The following is a 20,613-nucleotide window of genomic DNA, read 5'->3' on the forward strand; positions in this document are numbered from 1 at the left end:
AGTCATAAGCTTAGATGCTGACTCCGATGGAAGCTGTTGTCCCAGTCGTAGCATCTTTACTGATACAGCACAGCCTCTGGCACTTTGTATGCCTCGTTCTCCATGCCAATTTATAAACGTCACCAGAAGTCGTTTGCTTTTACCTGGCAGGGCCAACAGTATACCTTCACATTTTTGCATGAAGACAACGTCAATTCTTCCACTCTCTACTGTCACAGTCCACAGCCATCTTGATCATCTTGACATTCCACAAAACATAACAGTAGTCCTCTGTATTGATGACATTGGATGTCATCAATGTCCAATAAGCAGGAAGTACCAAGTATTTTAAATACACAAACGAGAGGGTGGGATTTAACCCCAATACAATCCAGGGACCAGTTACCTCAGTGAAGTTTCTCGGGGTCAATGGTCGAAAGTATGTCAAAGCATCACCACCAAGTTGCTGTACCTCATGTCACCACACACACACACACACACACACACACGCACACACACACACACAGGCAGTACAATGTTTAGTAGGCTTTTTTGACTTTTGAAGACAACATAGATCACATTTGAGTGTGCTATTTTTTTTTTTTTTTTGCAGTATGTGGGCCTCTCACTGCCGTGGCCTCCCCCGCCGCGGAGCATAGGCTCCGGACGCGCAGGCTCAGCGGCCATGGCTCATGGGCCCAGCCGCTCCGCGGCATGTGGGATCTTCCCGGACCAGGGCACGAACCCGCGTCCCCTGCATCGGCAGGCGGACTCCCCAACCACCGCGCCACCAGGGAAGCCCCGAGTGTGCTATTTTTAACCTATCTAGAGAGTCACTTACAGCTGTATAACTACTAGTTTCATGGAGACCAGAATAAGAGAAGATTCTGCAGCGAGTTTAGGTTGCACAACGGACTGTTCTACTACTTGGGCCTTATGATCCGGGTGAGCCAACGATATTTCGAAGTGACCCGGGCAAACAGGAATGCTGTATGCAGCCTCCAGGAAGGACCGGTGGGAGAATCACAGTGCAGAACCCCAGGATTTGGGAGCAAGGCTATGCCCTCTTCTGCAAATACCTATTCTCCTTTTGAGAAACAGCTTCTGGCTAGCTATGGGGCCATGGCAGGGACAGAGCACCTGACGATGGGACATCAGGTGATCATGCAGCCTGATCCTCCTGTCGTGAACTGGTTGTCGTCTGACACCTTGCCATGCTGGGCAGGTACAGCTGCAACCTGCCATTAAATGGAATGCCAAGCTCAGGCAGGTCCAAAAGGCACAAGTTTCCATGAGCAGATTCCTTTGACACAACTCCTGTTGCATTGCCTCCTGGGGTGTTCCTTCAGACCAGCTGACCAAAAAAGACAAAACTCAAGCCCAGTTTATAGATGGGTTTGTATAATATGCTGGCACAACCAGTAAGTGGACAGTTGCACTTCATCCCCACTCAGGGTGACACTGAAAGACAGAAGTAAAGGAAAATCCTCTAGTGGCCATAGCTTCAAGCAGTATATTTGGTTGTTCACCATTTGGAGAGTGAGATGGCCAGAACTACAGACCTAGACTAATTCAGGGGCAGTTGCCAATGATTTGACTGAATGGTTAGGGATTCAGAAGGAACAGGATTGTAACACTGGTGAAAAAGAAGTTTGGGGAAGAGGTATATGGGTGGACAACTTGAATAAGACTATACTATGAAAATAGTTGTGCTCCGCAGAATGCCCACCAAAAGGTATCCACCGCATTAGAGACTCTTAATAGTCCGGGCAAATGACATGCTCTGTGGATGTAGTAAGCAGCCTCTTCCTCCAGCCTCCCCCAGCACTTGCTCAATGAGCTCATGAGCCGTGGTGGCAGGGATGGAGGTTATGCGTGGGCTCAACAACAGACTTCCCCTGACCTGAGTAGTACTTCTGCTGAGTTATCTAATTTGCCAATGCAGGGATTTACATTGAGTCCCCAGTATGGACACGATTACTTGTGGGGATTGGCCAGCCACCTAGTGCCAGGCTGATTACCTTCTTCTATTATGGAAGGAGCACAGATCCAACCTCAGAGGACTAGAAACGTGTTCTGGATACGGATTTGCCTTCCCTGCCCACAATGTTTCTACCAGCACCACCATCCGTGGACTCTCAGAATGCCTTATCAATCATCACAACATTCCACACAGCGTTGCATCTGATCAAGGAATTCTTCACAGCAAAGCAAGTGCAGCAGTGGGCTCATGCCCATAGGATTAACTGGACTTACCACGTACACACACCATCATCTGGAAGTGGGTAGCCTAAAGGAAAGGTGGAATGGCTTACTGAAAACACAGTTACAGGGAAATCCCTGGCAGTCCAGTGGTTAGGACTCGGCGCTTTCACTGCCGGGGGCCTGGGTTCAATCCCTGGTCAGGGACCTAAGATCCCGCAAGCCGTGCAGCACAGCCAATTATAAATAAATAAGCACATATGTCTTAAAACAAACAAACAGTTGCAGTACCATTTGGTGCCCTTGTTTTACAGGATGTAGTACATGCTTTGAATCAGAGACCACTGTATGGTGCTCTCTTCAAAATATATGGGTCTAGAAAACAGGTGGATGGCAGAGTGACTTCCCTATTACCAACAGATTTCTCGCAGAATTTTTGCTTCCCGTCCCAGCAATTTTAATCCCTGCTGGTTTGGAGATTTTAGTTCCCAAAGAAGGAATGCTTCCACCAAAAGACACAACAATGGTTCCGCTAAACTGTAAGATGAGACGTGGCCACCTGGACATTTGGGGCTCCTTATGCTAGTGAACCAGCAGGTGTGGAGGAGGGCAGAATGGCGGAGGAGTGTCATCTATTATACTTGCCTGAGTGACTGACCCTGATTACCAAAGGCCAATTGGGTTGCTTCTACACAACGGAGGCAAGTGTGTCCAACAGCAAAGGTTAATGAAAAACCACAGCAGCCAAAAAGGGGGGGGGGGGGGGCAGGATGATTAAGGAGCCAGGGTCTTAGATACTGAAGATTTGGGTCACTGTACCCGGTGAAGAACCCCGAATGGCTGTGGTTTGAGCTGAGGGCGGAGAACACAGGGAGGGGTAGGGAAATGGAAGAAACAAGCACAGGTTATCAATCACAATATGGTGGCCAGTTACAGAAACGAGGACTCTAAGTAGCTCTGCTCATGTTTTCTATTGGCTTGTTAAATGTACGTGATAACTTGCCTATGCTAACCATTTTTTCTTCCCATTTTTAGGTTAACTTGTGGGAAGTTAACCTTGCAACCCAGTCTTTTTAGGTAACATAATATTCAGTGTGTCTATGACTGGATTTGAGGAGTAATACATATAACTATCAGTGGATACATGACTCTTGGGACTGCATCTCATTTTGAGAAAGGTTGAAAACTTGTTCTCTCATAGGAAGGGCAGCTGTTTCCGTTAGGCGTAAGGAGCTGTCTTCTTCGTTGTGGTGGCTGCTGGATGGGAGTCTGTGTGTGTGAAAGAGCACATAGGGCATGGGATTTCCCTGGCGGTCCAGCGGTTAAGACTCCACCTTCCAATGCAGGGGGTGAGGGTTCCATCCCTGGTCGGCGGAGCTAAGATCCCACATGCCTCTTGGCCAAAAAACCAAAACATAAAACAAAAGCAATATTGTAACAAATTCAAAAGACTTAAAAAAAAAAAAAAGAGCACACAGGGCAGCTGAGTCATCAAAGGGGTGGACTGGGCAGGTTATCAATTTAGTGCCCCTCAGCTCCAAATTCACCCGTTCCGCCTGTTCTCTGAATGGATTGGAGCCCTTTAGATTTTTCCTGCCAGCTGCCACTGAGGCTTGGCAGAAGGGGGTGCTGGAGACACACCACAGGGAGAAAGGGCTTTGCTTCCCGGTGCCCGTGGGCTCCCTCGAAGGCAACGCGTGCAGCTTTCTCAGCATCAGGCTCTTGCCGTGCCCGAAGATTCTGCAGTGCACAGCCTCCAGCAGCAGCCAGCAGCTTCACCAGGCACCTCCCTCCTCCCCACGCAGTTTGGTAGCAGAGTGAGAAGCCTTCCTGTAAACAGCTTTCCTTAGTGCACTAGAGAGCAGATTTCTGACGGGTTCCAGCGGGACAGATTTTCAGCAAGGTCTAGACTTCAGCCTTGGACACTCTATGTCACGCCAAGGAGCAGTGGCTGTTCCTTCTATCTGCTATTCTTACCTTCTCTTATTACTAGCCATTTCCTCGTTGCTCCAGCCCCATTATAGCTATTAATTCCTGAAGTTAAACTTTCCCCTATCATATTTTTGTATGGTTTCTCTCTCCTGATTGGACCTGGATTAAGCTGGCACTGGCGTAGACTAGACAGTGGCAGAGAACAAAAGGAAGTGGGGAGATTCAAAAGACACAAAGTAAAAGACAGGACTTGGTATTAGATTAGACAAGGGAAGTAGGGGTGAGGGGAAGATGACACCTGGAAAACTACCCAGCCTATATAACTAGATGAATAAGGGAACCCTTCACCTACACAGAAACTTCCAGAAAGGGGTGACGATTGAGGAGAAAACTCACAAGCTCAGTTTTGAACAACGTTGAGCTTGAGTTGACTTTAAGACACCCAAAACATATCGAGTGGGCAGCTGGCTCTAAAGTTCAAGAATTTAGAGGAGTCTGGGATTAAGACTGGAGTCATCTCCCTTAAACTGGTAAGTAAAGCCACAGGCATAGTTGAAATGGCCTAGGGAAAAAGCAAACAGTGGGAAGAAAGTGCCTGGCAGAGTCTTGAGGGATCCCAACTCTTAATGGCTGGATAGAGGAAGATGAGCCCACAAAGGAACGCTGAAGCTGTCAGAGAGGCAGAGGAAAATAAGGGCAGTGCGGTCGGCCCTCCACATCTGCAGGTTTTGTAGCCACAGATTCAACCAACCTCAGATTGGAAATATTCTGGAAAAAAAATTCCAGAAAATTCCAAAAAGCAAAACTTGAATTTGCCACATGCCTGGCGACTACTTACATAGCGTTTACATTGTATTAGGCATCGTAAGTAATCTAGAGACGATTTAAAGAATATGCAAGGATGTGCGTAGGTTACATGCAAACACTGTGCCATTTTATTTAAGGGACTTGAGCCTCCTCAGAATTTGGTGTCCACGGGGGTCCTGGAACCAATCCCCTGAGGATACCGAGGGGTGACTCTATTGTGTCCCAGAAGCAAAGGGTGGCAGCCAGAGGTGCATGGCTCCTACCTCCCATTAAGAGAACTTGCTTCAGCTGACTGACGGCCACCAACGGCTGTATCTTCAGATCTCCCACATCTTCAGGTCTGCCACAGTGCCCAGGCCAAGGCCACCCTTCCTCCAGGCAGCTCCTAATCAATGAGCTTGCCGAAAACCACTTCTGCTCGATTCTTCCGTGCTCCAGGCTTCCCACTGGCCTGGCTGAGAGGTTCAGAATTGCACTACAGTCAGATGCTCTTCCCACCTCCTTCCCTCCCTCTTTCCTCACACAGCCCTGCACTGCAGGTTGAAACCACCCACCTCCAGATTTCTAGTTAAGCCCAATAAAAATTTATCTCTTTCAGTCAGATATTTTGTTACTTAGAGATAAATGCATCCTAAACTGACACACCACCCACAGGCTGACAGGAAGAGACAAGCATGATGTCCACCAGATAAAAGACTATAGGGTAGACAGTTTGTGAGGATTTTTTTTTTTTTTAAATCCTCCCCTTAGGCAGCAGTCTAAGGGAAGGATATGAAACAAGAGGCTGGTTTAAAAACAGGAAAATATTTAATCCATCCCAAAACACAAAGAAATGAAGAGAACTACAGGAAAACTATCTACCTATGATGGAAGAAGGGTGTTACTGGTTTCAAGCTCTAATTCCTATAATCTTGAGGCTTTGATGCATAGAAGAAAACTATCTTGTCCTTCAGCTACTCCCAGCTATTCAGAAATAAATTACATACATCTGTAAGAGAGTCCTGGCCTGCTAGAAGGGAGATAGACAGGAAGGAGAAAGGAGCAGCCATCTACAATCAATTGATCAAAGACCAGCTGAGTGACAGCACAGAGCCATCCTAGGCAGAAGGACCGGGGATGCTCTGGTGTGAACGAGGACACAGAAAACCTGGGCTGGCTCAGGGGCTGGGCCATCAGCCTGTGCTCAGTATTCGTATTTCCATCTTCAGCCAAAGCCCCCTGGGAGCAAAGCTCTAGATGCCTCCTTCAAGCCCCCTGCTGGTTGGTTTCATCGTTATCTCGCCTCTTCCAAATCTGTGAGAAATGAATACAATAGATATTTAGGAGCTGGCATTCAATCCACAAATATTTATCAAGTACCTAAACCTGCGCTAGGCAATGGACAAACTATCACCCCACTTGTGTATTTGTTAAGTCCCCTGAAACTAACTCATAATCTTTCAGAAAATTCCTTCATTCAACTATCACTTTTCTACCCATCCTTCTCTTCCCATTCCAAACTCCTTTTCTAAAAAGTGACTCATAATCAGACCTGCCACTTTAGACAAAGTCACCAAGGAAAGAGCTATCTCTGGAACGAGCAGCGTCTCCCTCCTTTTTTACAAAGCTATAGCATCTTCTTAGCCTCAGTCTTCCTTCTCTGCAGGTACTAGGACAGTTAGAAAAAGAAGACAGAGATACTCTACTCCATGACCTCCCGACCCAGTGGAGAGGACAGTTACACTAGTCCAGCTGGTGCTCCACGAAGACAGGAGACGGTGCGGTGGGGTCACGAAGAGTGCTGACTTTGCCCGGGGGACTGGGGAAGCTTCAGAGACAACTCCTAGCTGGCGGCCCGGATGGTTCTGGGCTCTTCCTCCTTGAAACCAGACCACACACTCGCAAAACTAACCTGGCTCACCGTAAGCAGAACTTCCTTGCTCACTCATCACTCTTCCCTGCTTCTCCACCCTTCTCTTCCCTGAAGGTCACTCCTGGGCTTCAAGGGCCATATAATCTCGTCCCACCACACTCCCCGGTGCATGTCAAAAGGCACCCAACCTAACTCAATCCCATTCCATGCCTTCACCTACATCACTGCTCTCACTGGACCCACGCTCCATCTCCTCGGTGCTCGTTGGAGTCTGCGGCCAACCCACCTGAATGTAAGCCTCCGACAGAGTGATCATCTGGGGAAGGATGTCAGTCACCTGGAGGTCTTGTAATTCATACCATTTGCCTGTCCCCTGCAGAGAGTACGAAGGGCTGGGTTAGTCTGCTCTCTGAAACTGAAAGGGTATGAGAGGGAAGGGATCACAGCTGAAAAGCTAGAAAAATCAGAATAGTCACTAGACCAACACCCAGCAAGAGCTGTACGTAAAAGGGTGCACGGCCTCTGCCGGGCATCATTCAATTTAAAGACTTTTTAGGGTGTTCATCTTGGCAAACTCAATTCCTGCTGAGGACTCCTTGAAGTACAATGGAGTCTCAAACACTGTACGCCTTTTAAGGACAATAAAGAGAAAGAAGAGGAAGCCCTCTACTCCTCACCTAAGATGTCTCCCTGCTGCTCAGAAGTGACGGAATAGACACACTGACTTAGGAGGTGCAGTGTTAACCCAAAGTGGACGTTCCCACCCCCGTCCCAGAGGACACAGCAAGTTAGTCAAGAAAAAGTGTCCTTGGTGGACACTGTCCACCATACTAACCTGTTTCCTTTGGCCTAAAAAAACAGTGCTGCAAATACAGCAAAACCTACCTTCCTTCATGCTTCCATAAACAAGGGGGGAAAGAGGGTTCTGGATTATGGCAGAGGCACCTCTGGAAGCTCACCAGCCCCACCCATCCCAACTTCTACGAAACGCCAAAGACAGATACACTCCAGGTATTCTGGGTATTCCAGTAGTTCAGAACAGGAGACACAACAAAAGCTCAGGATCACATAATCAAGTCCCTATTCCCGGTAAAACCAAATATCTAGGTTCAAATCCCAATTCTACTGACTTCAGATAAATTATTCAAACTCTGACCCTAGGTTCCTCACTTGTAAAAAGACGGTATTAACACCTATCTTGAAAGTGTGTTTTAAGGATATAAACGAGATGAACATCCATGAGCACGTGGCATACTGTCTAGCACATAGCAAAGCGCTTGATGGACAGAGCTAGTTATTATTAAACCCACGGCCCCAGAAGACTAATCAAATTAGAACAATCTGTGCTAGTAATCTGTGTGATACCAAATATATCTTAAGCGCGTTTCAGCCATTTTCAGCAAATTCACAAAATTTTTTTAGCTGAAAGGGAACCTACACACCAGTGCTTTGTAAACTTTAATTTCATACCAATCAGAGGGTCTTGTTAACATGTAGACTGTGATTCAGGAGGTGTGGGAGGGGTCTGAGACTCTGCGATTTGTAACGAGTTCTTATATGATGTCAGTGCCGCTGGTTAGGATTCCACGCTAGGTGGTAAGGCTCTAGTCTAGGACAGCGCTTGTCAATCTTGGCTGCACACTGGAAATCTCCTGGGAACTTTAAAACATCATGATGCCTGGTTCCCACCTCCAGATAATCTAACGCAGTCTTAACTCTGACACTTTGGGCCAGAAAATTCTTTGCTGCGCAGGCAGCCTGTGCACTGTAAGATTATTTAGCAGCATCCCTGGCCTCTGCCCAGTTGAAAACCAACAGGCACAAATTATGTTGTTCTCGTGTAACTGGCCTGGGGTGGCCCAGGTGTCAGGAGTCTAAAATCTGCCCACAGGGGAGTCCCACGTGCAGCCAAAATTGAGAACCGTTGCCTTAAACTGACCACTGTCACCTCTATTACTTGCAGAATCCCAAGGTCAAGGATAAGAAAGAGCAAACTGAAAGGAGCGCCCTCTGAAGTGCCAAAGGAACACCACCTGCTCCTGCCACGGCCACCATGAGAAGTCAGCCCCACTCACATGATGAAGCACATGAATCCGGTAGGAGCCCTCAGAGGGCTTGCCGTCGTGTACAATGTTGGCGATGAGGTCGTAGGTGGTATTCTTGTGCACCGCCTGTACTTCTTCAGACAAGTACTCTCTCAGATCCACATTTCTGATGATGATGAAAATAAAGTGAAGATCAGACAAAGCCTACTAGGTTAGCCCTGTAGAGGTTAACTGTCTTACCCAAATGGACCATGAAGCTCTGGAACCCTATTTCAGGACCCTGTATCTAGGTGGGCTTGAAGAGCCATGGGAGCCCAGGTTTGTGGAAATTCATATAATCTGCCATAAAAATGAGTCACACTGGAAAGACTGGCTCTATGGGAAAAGCACACTTTAAAAGCATGCTTAGGACAGGGAGATCAGCTCAGTGCTTTGTGACCACCTAGAAGGGTGGGATAGGGAGGGTGGGAGGGAGATGCAAAAGGGAGGAGATATGCGGATATATGTATGCGTATAGCTGGTTCACTTTGTTGTAAGGCAGAAACTAACACACCATTGCAAAGCAATTATACTCCGATAAAGATGTTAAAAAAATAAATAAATAAAAAGAAAAAAATAAAAGCATGCTTAGGAACTTCTCTGGTGGTCCAATGGGTAAGACTCCACGCTCCCAATGCAGGGGGTCCAGGTTCGATCCCTGGTTGGGGAGCTAGATCCTGCATGCGTGCTGCAACTAAGAGTCCGCGTGCCGCAACAAAGATCCCATGTGCCGCAATTAAGACCCGGTGCAGCCAAAATAAATAAATAAACCAATCAATAAATAATAAATTTCTTTAAAAATCTAAAAAAAAAGCCTAGCAGTCAAAAGTGCAGGGCCTGGAGTCATTCAGATCTGATCTGGAATCGGGGCTCTGCCACCTCAGAGCTGTGTTTGAGTTTAAGCAGGTGACGTAACCTAGGGCTCCTCTGTGAGAATGAGTGCCACCTTCTCCTCTGAGATGAGAACACGTGTAACCGTCCCACCCTCTGCCCTATCTGGGAATCCGCTGCAGCTGCAGTGTCAAGGGGACACCTGGTCTCTGGCCTTAGGCTATGAAAGTCTGATCATGTGGGTTGTCACTGTATATAATCACTGTAACAATTTCAATATGGCAAACCAGGCAGATCAATCCGATTTATTTTTTTCTTTGATCTTCTGGAACCTTATTTGTTTTTCTTTTAGTTAAATAAGCAAAAGGTTACAAGTAACAAAAATCCACCCTAAGTAGCTTAAGCACAAAAGGGGTATTTATTCAAGGGTTTCAGACTAGGAAATGCAGCTGAAACCAAGCACTGGAGAGGCAGCAAGATCCGAGAGGCACCTGCCCTCTTTTCTGCTTTGACATCAGCTTTACTCTTTTCCCACCCAGCTTTCTTTCCTTTATGGAACCCACACTGGCTACCCCACAGCTTCCAAATTTCTCAGTTCTGGTTGCCAAAAGAGACTACTGACTAGGTTCCTTCAACTGGGACTTAGAAATATAAAATTTATTTTTAACACCTGAACATTCATTTTTTAAAATATAGAGAAGCATTCTTGTACTTAGAATAAAACCTGCTTTTGTGTTTTATTTGTTGAATTCTGTCAGCTGAAGTATATACATGTACACCGGTTATTAAGAAGTCAAGAGCTATAATAAATGCTTACTGTGAAGACTCTGATGACAATTACTAAGATCTCTCGAATAGCTAAATAGGGAAGTAGATTGACCGTTAACATGAATATTAAGAGAATTCTAACTACACTATTTTCAGGAAAAATATAACCTTCTGTAGCCTACAAATATTTATAAAAATTTAAATACAATGTAGAATAAGAGAGATTATATCCTATTTCTAATCGCTGTAGAACTGGCTGATGTGCTACCACTCAAAACACAAAACACAGTAATGTCATCTCTGGAAGGATTTACAATAAATGCTAATAGCAGTCACATCCAGTGGTCACTTCCAGATATGTATCTCCTTTTGAACTTTAGACTATGAATATATTATCTCTCCAAAAATACAAAAAGTTTTCAATGCAAACCATGTATTAATAAACATCTTTGTCCTAACTATACTATGTACCTTTCTATGTGTTCATGATAGCTATTTATTTCTAGAGACTGACAGTGTCCCATATAGATCAAAGAGTCGTTGCTGCTTTTTGTTGGGTGTTTTGTTTTGTTTTGGCCACTCAGCTTGCGGGATGCTGGCTCCCCCACCAAGGGTAAAACCCGGGCCCCGGCAGTGAGAGCGCTGAGTCCTAACCACTGGACTACCACGGAATTCCCTAAACAGTCACTGGTAAAATAAAATTTAGATATGAGTCTGAGGAAACCCATGTGAGCTCTAGAAATGCCTCCCGGCTGCCAAAAACTGACTTCTTGTATGGTTTTCTCAGCTTTAACAACAGCTGTTCAGACTTCTCTGAATGAGTCCTAGAGAAATCTCAGAAGTATTTATACTCAAGTTTCCATGACTGAAACGAAACTGTTTAAGTGACAAAAGGGAATAAATACATGTTAAATCATTTGTTTTAGAAAACAGTCAACGGAGCAAACCATACTCATCCGCCAATCAGAACAGTCCAATTTTGAGCCCACCTAAGTAGCTGGAAGTGAAACTTGAAACCTGTGCTCCAGAAACCCTACCTCCAAATGAGCAGAGGGTCCTGATCCCTGCAAGTCTGAATCAATCTCTGGTAAAAAGAAGATGTGTTATGAGTAAAACACAGGAAAAGAATTAGGTCTGATAAGGGTCCTCTTCAAGAAGCGGGGACCTTGGCTAACCTAGAACCATATTAGTCTAAAAGTAATGACAGTGCACAAAGTAATTAAAGTACAGGTTTCCAGAATCAATCACACAGTTTGATGTTCTCTAAAAGGCTGACTGGTTGAGAAGTAACCTTTTTCTCAACTTCTCCAAAGCTTTCTGAAAGACAAACTACTGAAGTCAGTTACCAAAAATCCAAATGCAACTGGTGGCAAAATAAACATACTACAGGTCCAATATAAAAGAACTGCCGAGGTAAGGAAATTTCTGTGGTGACTGAGCAGGAACTACCACCAACACATAGTCCTTCCTCTGGAGCTGCCCTGGAGTCAAGAGTGCTCCTTCCTTCCAGGAACAAACTGGTGACTGTGGCAATTCACAGAAGCCCAGTTCTGAACTAAAACCCTGATACACAGACTTTCAAGGAAAGTCCCTCTGTGGTCTTACGCAAGTTGGCAGAGAGCTGACCTTCATGTGCCCCGATTTCATTCTACTTGTCACACAAACACAATACTAGAGAAGAACAGGATGAAAAGTGTGTGAAAAGAGAAAAAGAAGTTCTCCTGTAATCCTAACTACAAAGGTTTTCTCTCCTCAACCCCCACTGTTAGAGTCCTGCTGATGATGGAACCAGAAACAATAAAATGTTACACCTGGGGCTTCCCTGGTGGCGCAGTGGTTGAGAGTCCGCCTGCCGATGCAGGGGACACGGGTTCGTGCCCTGGTCTGGGAAGATCCCACATGCCGTGGAGCAGCTGGGCCTGTGAGCCATGGCCGCTAAGCCTGCGCGTCCGGAGCCTGTGCTCCGCAACGGGAGAGGCCACAACAGTGAGAGGCCCGCGTACCACACACACACACACACACACACACAAATGTTACACCTGGAAGGACCCCTAGGGCTCATCTAGTCCAAGCTTCTCATTTAATCCAGGAGAGAATATGCAAATGACCTGCCCAAGGCCACATGGCTAGGACAGCACAGAACTCTGACTTCTTTAATATTAGTTACTACCCTCTTAAACACTACACAGAATTAAGAACCGGTACTGGGACTTCGCTGGTGGAGCAATGGTTAAGAATCCACCTGCCAATACAGGGGACACGGGTTCGATCCCTGGTCCGGGAAGATGCCACATGCCGCAGAGCAACTAAGCCCAAGCGCCACAACTACTGAAACCTGCGCGCCTAGAGCCCGTGCTCCACAACAAGAGAAGCCACCGCAATGAGAAGCACGTGACCGCAAAGAAGAGTAGCCCCCGCTCGCTGCAACTGGAGAAAGCCTGCGCGCAGCAACGAAGACCTAACGCAGCCAAAAATAAATAAATAAAATAAATAAATTTATTTAAAAAAAAAAAAACGGTACTATTTTCAAAGGAGAACACTGGCAGTCCTGGAGCAGTCTGGACATCTGGAAAATGGAAGCAATGGAGGTAGAAAGACAAGAGAAGAAGATGAACATTTGCCCCTTACAGCTCCCAACTACTTTCTAAGGTTTAAAAACACCACACTTCTGAGCTATTACAGCACGGTAATCCTATCATCCATCCATCCAAATCGTTCTCAGTAAGAAACCACCTTAGGGCTCCGCTCTTACCTTATCTAAAAGCCCACACACAGACCCACATTTCTTCCTGCCAGCCCTGCCACCAGGCTTCTCCATGTTCTCAGAGAGATCATCTTCAGAGTGGGGAAAACCATGTCTCTTGAGAACTGGAAACCAACTGTCTACCTCCAAAAGGGTCTTGCAGGAGCCTTCTGCAACTCCTCCAAATGTCCCATTAGAACACTCACAGATGTCTGCAAAAAGACAACTACGTGGTCAATTAAAAATAAGACTATACATCAAAATGTATAACGTCCTCATCAATAGGGAGAAACTGAACACATTTCAGACTTTATCCTCTAGGGAAGAAATAAGGTAGTAGGGCCCCAAGAAAGCAAGACAAATCTAGAGTCATCCCCACTGTCCATCCTTAACTATAGCATACAAGATGCAATGACCAGAAAACAGATGGACAGACTAACTGCTCAGGATTATCTTCAAAGCCAGGAGAATCCTACCTGTCCTACCCTACTTTTACCAACTGTTTTTCCCTTTACTGAAAGACTACAATTCCCAGCAAGCAACAGGAGAGAAGAAAAAAGGAACTGCCTGCAGGGAAATATCCATCTTTGAGGCCCCTAAAATATCTCTATCCTTCCAATAAAAACCCTTAACTTATGTAGTGTAGGTAGGTGCCTTGCAATCTCCAACTAAGACAGTCCAAAACTAAGAGTGGCACAAAGATATAAAAAGAAATTCAAGCTCATGCCCGCTAAGAGGAAGTGAAGGAGGGGAACACTCACGTAATAGGGAAGTTGACAATAGTCGGATTCTTCTCCACAAAGAAATTGTTCTTAGTGAATCTCTTAATACAAAAGATTAAATATGGAGGCAGCTTGGTGAGCTGGAAGCGCTTCAGAAAGTTCTCCTTGTAAGTCTTATATTCCTAGAGAAAGAAAAAAAATTATCAAATTAGAGCAGGGACATGAGTTTTGTTCTGGCTTGTTTGGGGTTTTTTGTTTGTTTGTTTTTTGTTTTTATTTTTTGTGATACGCGGGCCTCTCACTGTTGTGGCCTCTCCCGTTGCGGAGCACAGGCTCCGGCCACGCAGGCTCAGCGGCCATGGCTCACGGGCGCGGCTCCTCCGCGGCATGTGGGATCTTCCCAGACCGGGGCATGAACCCGCGTCCCCTGCATTAGCAAGTGGACTCTCAACCACTGCGCCACCAGGGAAGCCCTTGTTTGGGGTTTTTTAATATAATTTTGCCTTACATGTAGAATTCAGAAGACACCTGATTCCAGAAACCACCTACAAGGCTGAGGAATAGCTGTTTAGCTACGGCTAAAATACCTCAACTGTGGGCTGCACTTCAACCAGCACACAATCATACTGTTGAACTCCAACCACAGTATGGATATTCCTTTCTATAAGGAAAACAAAAATGTCAAGTGAAAAAGAGGATTTGTTAAAAGCTCAGAATTTAAAAACCATGAGAGTCTCACTTAATTCAAAATAAAGAAGAGCTTCCTGACCACTAGACGCATGCACGGTGCAACAGGCACTTAGGAGGCAGCGAGGAGCCCCTCATCACTGAGGGTTTTCCAGCAGAGCTGTCAACTGACATCCCACGTTCCTTCCTCCTCAAAGGCCCCGAGACTGGTGGGTCAAGTGCAATCTGTTGGGCAACACTCACTGAGGCCTCACTCAGCACGTTTGAGGGGATGGAGTGGTGGGGGCCCAGGACATTCTCCTCAGCCCAAGAGGCTTAAAAACTAGTGAACATATATTTACTTTTCCTTAACACAAACACAATGTAGCACAGTAAAAACTGAGATAGGAATGAAAAACTAATCATAATCAGAGAGGAAATACCAATGAGACCATCACTCTCTAGAGAGTCACATCACAAGAAAAGACAACTACAGATCAATATTTCTATGAACATGGACGCCAAAATCCTCAACAAAATACTAGCAAACCAATTCCAACATAAACAACAACAAAGACTTATACACCAATTATACATGACCAAGTATGACTTATCCAGGAATACAAAGGTAGCTTAACATCCAAAAATCAATTAATGTAATGTACCATTTCATGTTAATAAAGTAATAAAGCAATAAATAGGAATAACCGAAAACCATACAATCATCCCATTAGACACAAAAAAGCATTTGACAAAATCCAACACCTTATCATGAGAAAAACACTCAATAAACTACAGATAGGAAGAACTTCCTCAACCTGATAAAGGGTATCTATGAAAAATCCACAGCTAACATCATACTTACTGGTGAAAGCCTGGATGCGCTCCCTTAAGATCAGGTACGACATCAGGATGTCTGCATTTACCACTTCTATTCAACACTGTACTAGAGGTTCCAGCCACAGCAATTAGGCAATAAAACGTGAATAAGTAAATAAGAAGCATCCAGATTGGAAAGGAAGAAATAAAACTATCTCTGTTTGCAGATGACATGATCTTGTATGTGGAAAATCCTAAGAAATCCACTTTAAAAGTCTGGCAAGGTTGCAGGATACAAAATCAATATACAAAAATCAACTGTATTTCTACACACATGCAATTAACAATCCAAAACTAAACTTAAGAAAACAACTCCATTTATAATGGCATCAAAAAGAATAAAATATTTAGGAATAAACTCAAAAGAAGTTCAAAACATACTCTGAAAACTATAAAACATTGTTGAAAGAAATTAAAGAAGATAAATAAATAGAAAAACACCCCATGTTTATGAATCAGAAGACTTCTATTATTAAGATGGCAATAATTGTCAAACTAATCTACAGATTCAACACAATCCCTGTCAGAATGCCAGCTAGCTTCTTTGTAGAAATCCACAAGCTGAGCCTCAAATCTGAATGTGCAAGGAATTGCAAGGAACCCAAAACAGCCAGAACTATCTTGAAAAAGAACAAAGTCGGAGGATTCACAGTTTCTGATTTCAAAACTAACTACAAAGCAGTAATAACCAAGACTCTGGTCCTGACATATACGTCAACGGAATAAAATTGAGAGTCCGGAAATAAACCCATGTGTCTATGGTCAAATGATTTTTCAACAAGGGTGCCAAGACCATTCAATGCGAAAAGAATAGTCTTTTCAACAAATAGTACTAGGACAACTAGACAGTCAGTCATATGCAGAAGAATAAAGTTGGACCTTGTACTTTATACCATATACTAAACTTTACTTAAAATGAATTAAAGCCCTGAAATGTTACGAGCTAAAACTACAAAAGTCTTACATGAAAACACAAGAGTAAATCTTCATGACCTGGGATTTAACAATGGATTCTTACATATGACAACAAAAGCACACACTATAAAAGAAAAACTAGACAGTATTTCAACAAAATTAAAACTTTATGCCTCAAATGATACTATCAAGAGGGTGAAAATGCAAGCCACAGAATGGGAGAAAATATTTGCAAATCATACATTTGATAAGGGACTGGTATCTAGATCATATACAGAATTCTTACAACTCAATAATAATAAATGGATAAATAACCTAATTTTTAAAATGCACAAAGGATCTAAATAAACATTTCCCCAAAGATGATATGCAAATGTCCAATGAGCACATGAAAAAATGGTTAACATCATTAGTCATCAGGGAAATACAAATCAAAACCATAACGAGATACCACTTCACACCTACTAGGATGCCTATAATCTAGAAGATGAACAATAAAAAAACATTGGTGAAGATGTAGAGAAACTGGAACACTCACACACTGGTGGTAGGAACATAACATAGTGCAGCCACTTTGGAAGACAGTCTGGCAGTTCTTCAAATGGCTAACCATAAGAGTTACCATATGACTCAGCAATTCCACTCCCCAATACCCACCCAAGAGAAATGAAAACGTGTCCACACAAAAACCTGTAGACTGGTATTTATAGTAGCATTATTCATAACAGCAGAAAGGTGAAAACAACTCCAGATGTCCATCAGCTGATGAATGAATAAACAAAACGTGGTGTATTCATACAATGGGATGTTATTTGGCTGCAAAAAGGAATGAAGTACTGATAGATGCTACAACATGAATGAACCCTGAAAACGCTATATACTAGGTGAAGGAAGCAAATCACAAAAGACCACATATTATATGAAATGTCCAGAAGAGGCAAATCTACAGAGGCAGAAAGTAGATTAGTAGTTGTCTAGGGCTGGGGGAGACAAGAGGGTTGGAATGATAACTAAAGGGCGATAAAAAACATCGATGATGAAAATGTTCTAAAGCTGACTCTGGTGGTGGTTGCAAAGATCTGTGAATGTAGGAAAAAACCACTGAACTGTAAACTTTAAATCGCTTAATTATATGGTGCTGTGAATTGTATCTCCATAGAACTGCTACTTTTTAAAAAACTAAGTTCCCTTGCCACATGATGAGTAACCTGACAGCGCTGGAGAAATAAGAACTTTCCAGCTCTAGCACACATACCACAGCCACACCTTCTTTTAAGTAAATTTCTGATCATCTAAGGGTATAAGCACTATTGGAAAAAATGTCTTTTTGGTGATATGAAGTAACTCATCTCTGCGTGACTGAAATAAAATACTGTGCTAAAAGCAAAGAAAAATTTTTAATCAAGTAAATGCCAAGAGATTTCACTGCCCACATCTGTGTCTATGAACAAGTTGACATCAAGAAGCCCTAGTTTTAATTATCTCAGAGTAGTGAAGGATAGACAGATTTAACACCTAAATGATGTCACAGCCTAACTTGAAAAGGTTTCTCTGGAATTTATGAGAAAATACGGGGGGGAAGGATTTCACCCTGGACATCAGTACCACATTCACACAGCAAGGTTTTAGCTAAACTCACATTACAAGAGCACTATTAACCAATTTTATTGGGTTCAAAGTTTTGTTTGTGTAAGTTTGTTATAATTTAATATATGCTTAAAAGCTGTGGGTATAAAAGGCTTATACCAACATTGATGTTTATACTATTTTAAGTAATATTATAATAACAATAAATTTAAATCAATACTGAGGGTCCACGGGAATCTTAATATTACTTAAATTTGAACAAACAGTAATAATAGGGACCATGTGGCACAGTTGAAAAAGTCAGATGAAAATATCCCCAGCTCTGTCATTTAAAACCAATATAAACTAAAACCAAATAAAATAAACTGAACTAGATGAGCCCCAAGGTCTTTTGCCTCCCCAGAATGAAATGAGCCTAAGAAACAGGCTAGATACTTTAGGTTACCTATCTCTATGCGTGTGCGTGTGCGTGTGTGAGAGAGAGCAAGAGAAGGGAATGGGGGTGGTGGGGAGAAATGGGCATTTACTATCTGAAAACCAATGAACCTTAGCTAAAAAAGAGAGCAGAAAGGGTTTGGAATGAGGCATCAAGTTAAAAAAAAAGAACCAAAGTTAAAAAGTTTAAAAGAATCAAAAAGGATTAAATTTGTCTAGGATGAAGAAGGGAATTAAACCGAGAAACGGTTAACTCAGCAGATAAAAAGAAACCTTTAATCTGATGCAGAGCAATGGTAGAACAAGAATAAATTTTTTCATTGTATTTTAGTTTTGTTTTTTTTTCCACTTTAATACTGATGTCATGTTTTTTAAAAGACGGGAGTCTTTCGTACTTTTGTGAGTTCCTACTATCCTAAATACCCCCTTCCTTTCTCCATACTACCCAGAGGCACTGTAACTCAAGTTAAGAGTTGGGGGTGAAACATCAGGAAGTCTGGGAGGCTCAATAAACACAATATCCTTTAAAATAAACGCACTACATAGACATGTGGCAATTTCCAAGTATAAAAAGAAAAATGTCAAGAGAGAGAACGGGGTATCAGCAGGGCAGGTGTGCTAATGGGCTACCTTCTCAGTGATGCCGTTGAACTTGGCCAAGATGTTGAAGAGCGGCACCTGGGGGATAATGAGCTGCTCCTTCTCGTCCTTGTAGAGGGGGGCAGTAGGAAGGTCCAGCGTCAGGTACATAAACGTGGACTCCACCATCGTCTCTTGGTACTCATCATTGTGGAGCAGCTGCTCTTTTTCTTCTGCTGGCTAGCAGTGAGGGAGAAGCAAAAGGAGGGAAGGAGTGTGAGCAGAGTGGAGAACACCACAGATGGAAAGAAATGATGTTTCTGTTACATTTACTTCATTTAATATTGAAGTGAACCAAGAGGGGTGCCCAAGAGACTGGGCAGTTTCACGTGCAGTTGTACCTGTTTAGATTAATGCAAAAACCGGGCTTCCATCTTCAGAGAGATTTTATTTAAATACCAGACTCTTTTAAAAGTTTTTAGATGATCTAGAAAGCTTATCTGAGCTTTCTGGAAAAAACACGCCAGCACCACCCAGTGGCCAGAACACTGAAATCAGTCATCCCTCGGAATCTATGGTTGGTTCCAGGAGCTGCCTTGGATACCAAAATCCACGGATGCTCAAGTCCTATAGTTGGCCCTCCACATCCACAGATTCCGCATCCTCGGATTCAACCAACTGCTAAACGTAAACGTAGTAGTTTTATGTATTAAAAAAAAATCCATGTATAAGTGAACCAGTGCAGTTCAAACCTGTGTTGTTCAAAGGTCAACTGTTATATCCAACCACTACCTCCCAAACTGAAGCACACTGGTGCAACAGGAACCTAGAGGAAGTGCCACTTGGCAGGTGTACTGTAGAACCTCTTCCTGGAGCAAAAGGCTGTACCGGGGCTTCCCTGGTGGCGCAGTGGTTGGGAGTCCATCTGCCGATGCGGGGGACACGGGTTCGTGCCCTGGTCTGGGAGGATCCCACGTGCCGCAGAGCGGCTGGGCCTGTGAGCCAGGCCCAGCTGGGCCTGCGCGTCCGGAGCCTGTGCTCCGCGGTGGGAGAGGCCACAGCGGTGAGAGGCCCGCGTACCACAAAAAAAAAAAGGCTGTACCAGTTATCTAAGCATCTCTCTGTCAACCCTAAATCCCCTCAGGCGATATAAATCGGTCCAAAACTCGGTTCAAGCCACTCACCAAATCAGGATGAGGAAGCTTTTTAGTGAAGATCCTCATGGACCCCTGGAAAACATCAGTCACAATAGCTGTACAAACAGAAATCAAAATGCAAATTCTGTCAGCTTGGAAAGCATTTCCAAAATACAGTCCTAACTCCTAAATTTCTGAAATAAACCAGCATCTTCCAGCAGAAGACCCAAAGCTCTCACTAAGCACAGAAGAACCTTTGTAACATATACAACTAAATTATACCTATATAAGTATTTGTGTAAATAATTATTTTATGTCTATCTTCTTCCCAAGAGAGATGGGGCACACAGGCTGAAGATACCTGAAGAGGTGGCAGGGCTATGTGACAGAAAAAGAACGAGGCCACAATCCCACATGAAGAAACCAACACCATCAGAACACAGAAAGAAGAAAACTGCATTAGGTCTCCAAAATTATTCCCCTGGTTCAGCGGTCT

General features: G+C 43.9%; 1 protein-coding gene across 7 annotated transcripts in view; it reads right to left on the bottom strand.

The window, feature by feature from the left end:
• Positions 1-5,708: 5,708 nt before the first annotated feature.
• USP39 (ubiquitin specific peptidase 39) overlaps positions 5,709-20,613 on the bottom strand; it is a 30,272-nt gene continuing 15,367 nt past the window's right edge. For all 7 annotated transcript variants that reach the window (XM_027129169.1, XM_027129174.1, XM_027129176.1 and 4 more), the window contains 6 exons: positions 20,166-20,233; positions 19,033-19,221; positions 13,960-14,102; positions 8,848-8,983; positions 7,059-7,145; positions 5,709-6,213 (listed from right to left, as the gene is read on the bottom strand). In XM_027129169.1, coding sequence (XP_026984970.1) covers positions 6,166-6,213; positions 7,059-7,145; positions 8,848-8,983; positions 13,960-14,102; positions 19,033-19,221; positions 20,166-20,233 — 671 coding nt within the window. In that variant the 3' untranslated portion in view covers positions 5,709-6,165. The remainder of the gene's footprint in view (positions 6,214-7,058; positions 7,146-8,847; positions 8,984-13,959; positions 14,103-19,032; positions 19,222-20,165; positions 20,234-20,613) is intronic.

Source organism: Aethalodelphis obliquidens, unplaced genomic scaffold (genome assembly GCF_003676395.1).
Source record: "Aethalodelphis obliquidens isolate GAN/ISIS:26980383/991018 unplaced genomic scaffold, ASM367639v1 scaffold35, whole genome shotgun sequence".
In the NCBI taxonomy this organism is placed as follows: Eukaryota; Metazoa; Chordata; class Mammalia; order Artiodactyla; family Delphinidae; genus Aethalodelphis; species Aethalodelphis obliquidens.